This window comes from Dendrobium catenatum, unplaced genomic scaffold (assembly GCF_001605985.2).
Source record: "Dendrobium catenatum unplaced genomic scaffold, ASM160598v2 original_scaffold_126495, whole genome shotgun sequence".
In the NCBI taxonomy this organism is placed as follows: domain Eukaryota; kingdom Viridiplantae; phylum Streptophyta; class Magnoliopsida; order Asparagales; family Orchidaceae; genus Dendrobium; species Dendrobium catenatum.
The window spans coordinates 1-4,406 of NW_021444930.1; the positions used below are offsets into that span (position 1 = coordinate 1).

Sequence of the window (4,406 nt, forward strand, 5' to 3'; positions counted from 1 at the left end):
TTCATCCGGCTCAATGACTTACACGACCTTGGTTTTTCTGGTTTACTTGGACGAACAATAAGGAGGCAAGAAGCAAGATTTATGCTCGGCTGGACAGATGTTTGGCTTCTTCTGACCTCCTGAGCAGACACCAGGACTTGGAGGTGAGGCATCTTACCCGAATTGCATCTGATCACTGCCCCCTTTTGTGTACGCTTTCGGAGGCGCCCAGGAGAAGTTCCTCTTATTGGATTAAGTATGAGGACATTTGGGCCTCATACCCTAGAGCGTGGCGGATTGTTTGGGACAAATGGAATGTGCAGGATGACGGCTCGGAAGGTTTGAAGCTTCAGAGGAAGTGCCGTAGGACGCTTCGAGCTCTTTTCTTCTGGAGTAGGGATAAAATACGGAGCTTGAATCAGGGTAAGACGGAGCTGGAAAATGAGATTGGGGTCCTTCAGAATTTGGAAAGAGAAAAATCCAGCACAGAGTAACAAAATAGGCGCTGTAATAGGCGCGCTTAGCACTGAATTCATAGCACCACTTCTACCACTTGCATAGCATATCGGTAGTAGCTACAAGACAAAAAACTCACTCAAGAATGCAAGAGAAGTGCTTTTGAAAAGGTAGAGCTACAAGAAAGCATCTACTGAGCTAACCATCTAATCTAAGCAGTAGCATCTCAACTCAAGGAATAGCTTTCCCGCAAGAGGAAAGAGCATCTATCTACACCCCTACTTTGGGATATTGCCTTAGCTAAGGAGCAACAACTTCCCCGTAGGCTCAATTCGGTTCCATCCTATACCTACGTCTTATCATTCGTAATCGCATTCTATCACACTGGTGGTACTTCTTGTTGAATGAAAAGATTGGATTAGTCTTTTTCTGTGTGAGAGTGATGAAATATAAATAGGGGAGCCCCCTAATAAGGAAGTTGCTTCTTGGAAAAGCCTTTTCGCTGCCAAGAATCCATCTCGGTTTCAGAATTCACCCATGAAACGAAAAAAGAAGGTGTTAGAAAGGGGACTCTTTCAAGAGGAAGGATGCAGCGAGCGAGCCTGTGAAGCTGCGATTTAGTTTCCAAAAAGGTTTCTTGATAAGTTCCCATAATACCTTTCTCATCGAGAAATTACAACAACTTCAACTGATGCCCACGCCAAACGAGATAACTCAGTTGATCGTAATGATCAGTTCCAGTCTTTCCTCACCCGATTCCTTCCTTGGCTGTTATTTGCATCTAACTAGCTAATGCTGCTGGGATTTTTCTTTCTTCTTATTGATTTCTTGAATTACGTAGAAGAGTCTTACGATAGGAATGATGTGTCTAAATCTGATACGTACTTCGTGGTGCTTAGGCGTCGTTGTCAGGTTCTCCCTCTTTTCTTATCTTTCTCTAATTTTTCTTTGAGAATGTGATTTTCAATCTTGAGTTGTTTGACTTCATTCCTTAGTGATTGAATTAGGAGTTTTCCTACGTTATTTAGGCATGACAAGTATGTGACCTCGATTGGTTCAGTATCTACCCAGAGATCACTGTGATATACTGGCATCCTCTTGCTCCTTAGCTTTATACCTAGTTTGACCAATGTGTCTTTCTTTCTGATGTTAAGAGAGTGCCAATCAACCTTGAAGTTGGAAGAAACCTGTACCTTTTCTGTACGATCTGGGTCAGTGTACTGTGCCTCAAACCATTCTGGATAGACCTGGTTTTTAGCAGGTCCCTTGTACTTGAGAACACCTTTTCCATCTATTGTGATGTAATAATAGGATTTCGGTACTAAAAAGTATCCTTTCATGATTCTGTCCTCAAGCTTAAACTTGCCTAAGACAGATGAAGAAAGAACTTCTTCAGGTAGTGGCTGACCAAGCACAACTGAGTCAGTGTCTGTGTAGTAGCTGTCTTCTCTTGAGATATACGGGAACATATAGATCCTAGCGGAGGCAGTTATAGCAGCTGCTAGTTGTACAGCTGAATTCTTCGGTGGGTTCCAATAATCTGAGTCCGTGCTATGGTAGGAAACGATGTAGTTGTTCTCGCTAAGCATATCACAGGATATGAACTCACTCTTCCTGATCAAATGTTTGAATCGATTTTCATCGCAGACATCGGTGACCGTGCTTTTTGGGTGAATACCAAATCTACCGTATAGCGAATTCATAAGGATCTTGTACACAAAAGCCAAGGCATCATTACCTTCTTTCCTTGCCTCTAACCTACTCTCAAAGAGTGTGCTAACAAAGTGCTTGAATGGGCTTTCCATTCTCTTATATAGATATCCTGAGATTGGGATCACAGTGTAGCCTAAGCTTTTTGCATACTTTAACTCCTCGCTATAGTAGACTCCAACAAATTCCCCGGTTGGAAAGAGAAGAGTCTTATTCTTGTCTGGGTAGAAATGGCCTCTTTAGAGATACCACATATGCCTCAAGAAAGCCAAACAAGCTATCATCTAAGTCCTTACCAACCAGATTTCCATGCCAGACTGGATCACCACCAGGCATTGGGAATTCCTTCATTACAAAGGGATAGAGAGAGTTCACATCGTAGTAGTATAGGTCCTCGCCATATGGCTTGTATGTATCTGTATGACCACCATAGTATCCCCGCCTTATAAAGGAGTCTTCATTCTTATTAGGGATGTGGATAGGCCAATTCTTTGAGTCGTAGTATTTCAGACGATAGATGCTTAGAGCCAATGAGGCAAGTGTAATCTTGCTTTCTATGTCCACGTTATACAGCTTCCAAGAAATCTCTTGAGCTTTTTGCATTATACCTCCAAGGAGAAGTATGTCCTGCTTCATATAGTCTAACAAGCTTTTTTTCATACTGACCAGATTTGACAGTTTCACCTCATCATATGGGATTGAGCCTTTCTGGCCTAGATCCGGGCATAGATTCTTAGCTAGGTCGCTAAGTTTGCCTGGTAGAAGATTCAAGGAGTCTCTGAAGCAGAAGAACTTATTCTTACCAGAATAGACAGCTATCTCGTAAAGCCTATGGTTCCTAACCAGTGGTTTGAGCTTGTAGCTCTTATGATGACATGCTAGGTGCTTAAGCAAGAAAATACCATCGAATCTAGAGAAATTGTGAAAGTAAATAGTAGTGAAAGCTGATTTTTCTTTTCTAAAAATCGCTAATATCCTTTTGAGAAAGTCAAAAAGAACCTTAGTACTCCTTTCTTCAAAGGAATCCAAGATTAGAGAGTGGTCTTCGCTGAAGTAAGTATCGATCAATTGATTCTTGATCTCTTTACCAGGACGAACCAACAAGAGACCTACTGCATAAGGCTTATGTTCGTTATCGATCAGTATAGTCTCGGTATCGGCAACTAGGAATGGTTTCAGCTCTGTGCGAGATGGTTTGAGTGCTTGGATATGCCTTGGATAGCTACGCTTACGATTTCGGATTGCTCTTGCAGTTATTGGCTCGATCTCACTCAATCCGGCTTTCATGATTGAATAAAGTGTGCTATCTCTCTCCTCAGAAGATAGGGAAGGCCTATACATCTTTTTGCCGTCCATATAGACTCGGATCATGAGTCGAACTAGATTATCCTCGTCGTAGATTTCTGCATATTTCATAAGACTTCGAGATATTTGAGCATAGACCTCATTCTTTGGAATGAACTCACAATCTTGATAAGTCAAGGGGATAGCGGGACCTGTAGTAAATGAGATCTCCTCTCCGTAAGATCGCATCATAGTCAAGGAAATAGTAAACTTAGCGTAACCAGATAAAGATGGGTAAGCAAACTGGATTAAGAGACCAAGGGTAGCAAGACTGAGTAGGTCAATCTCGTGAACAAGAGGGTAAGGCTTTTTGAAGTGATGTGTAGCAATAATCAACCCTGGATGCGGATCTTGGGGTGTTGTTCGTTCAATCTTTTGATACAAGCGATTCAATAACAGTCCGATAGAAGCTGTATTAGCACTGTCTGTTGTGTATGCCCTCATCTTCATCTTCATGCTTAATAGTGTACGCAGTAATGGGGTTCCCCCGGTTTTGTTTTGAGTTTCAACTGGAATTTTTCCCACCTTTTCTCAAGCTCAGTTAAGGAATGACCGCATACTTGACGAGTATACGTCTCGTAACAGGTCAGTATACCCGAGATATTTTCTTCCAGCATCTTCTTGCTTCTATTCTCAGGAATCTTTGACCTTAAGAAAGAAGATAACTCCTCTTTGGGGATTACACTACTTTTAGACCTGTTACCCATAACTAGGTGTACATTAGAATCCCTATTATGGATATGTTTCATAACATTCATATAGATGAATTCGTTGATGATTGAAAGTGGCGGGCCCATGCTACGAAAGACGTTGCTGGTATGAAATTGCTTTTTTCAATAGTACTTAGAAAGTTATCGTGTACTGTGTATATTGGCCAATTAGATAATAGCATAGATTCTACTACGTTCATTGCAATA

The 4,406-nt window shown here is 41.5% G+C and overlaps 1 protein-coding gene across 1 annotated transcript; it reads right to left on the reverse strand.

Moving 5' to 3' along the window:
- Positions 1–2,355: 2,355 nt before the first annotated feature.
- LOC110107749 (DNA polymerase-like) lies at positions 2,356–3,945 on the reverse strand. The gene has a single exon (XM_020838120.2). The coding sequence runs from the start codon at positions 3,943–3,945 to the stop codon at positions 2,356–2,358; it is 1,590 nt and encodes a 529-aa protein (XP_020693779.2).
- Positions 3,946–4,406: the final 461 nt, after the last annotated feature.

Bases quoted from the DNA above. Each gene is read 5' to 3' on its own strand.
- LOC110107749 (XM_020838120.2), bottom strand. From the start codon at position 3,945: ATGAAGATGAAGATGAGGGCATACACAACAGACAGTGCTAATACAGCT.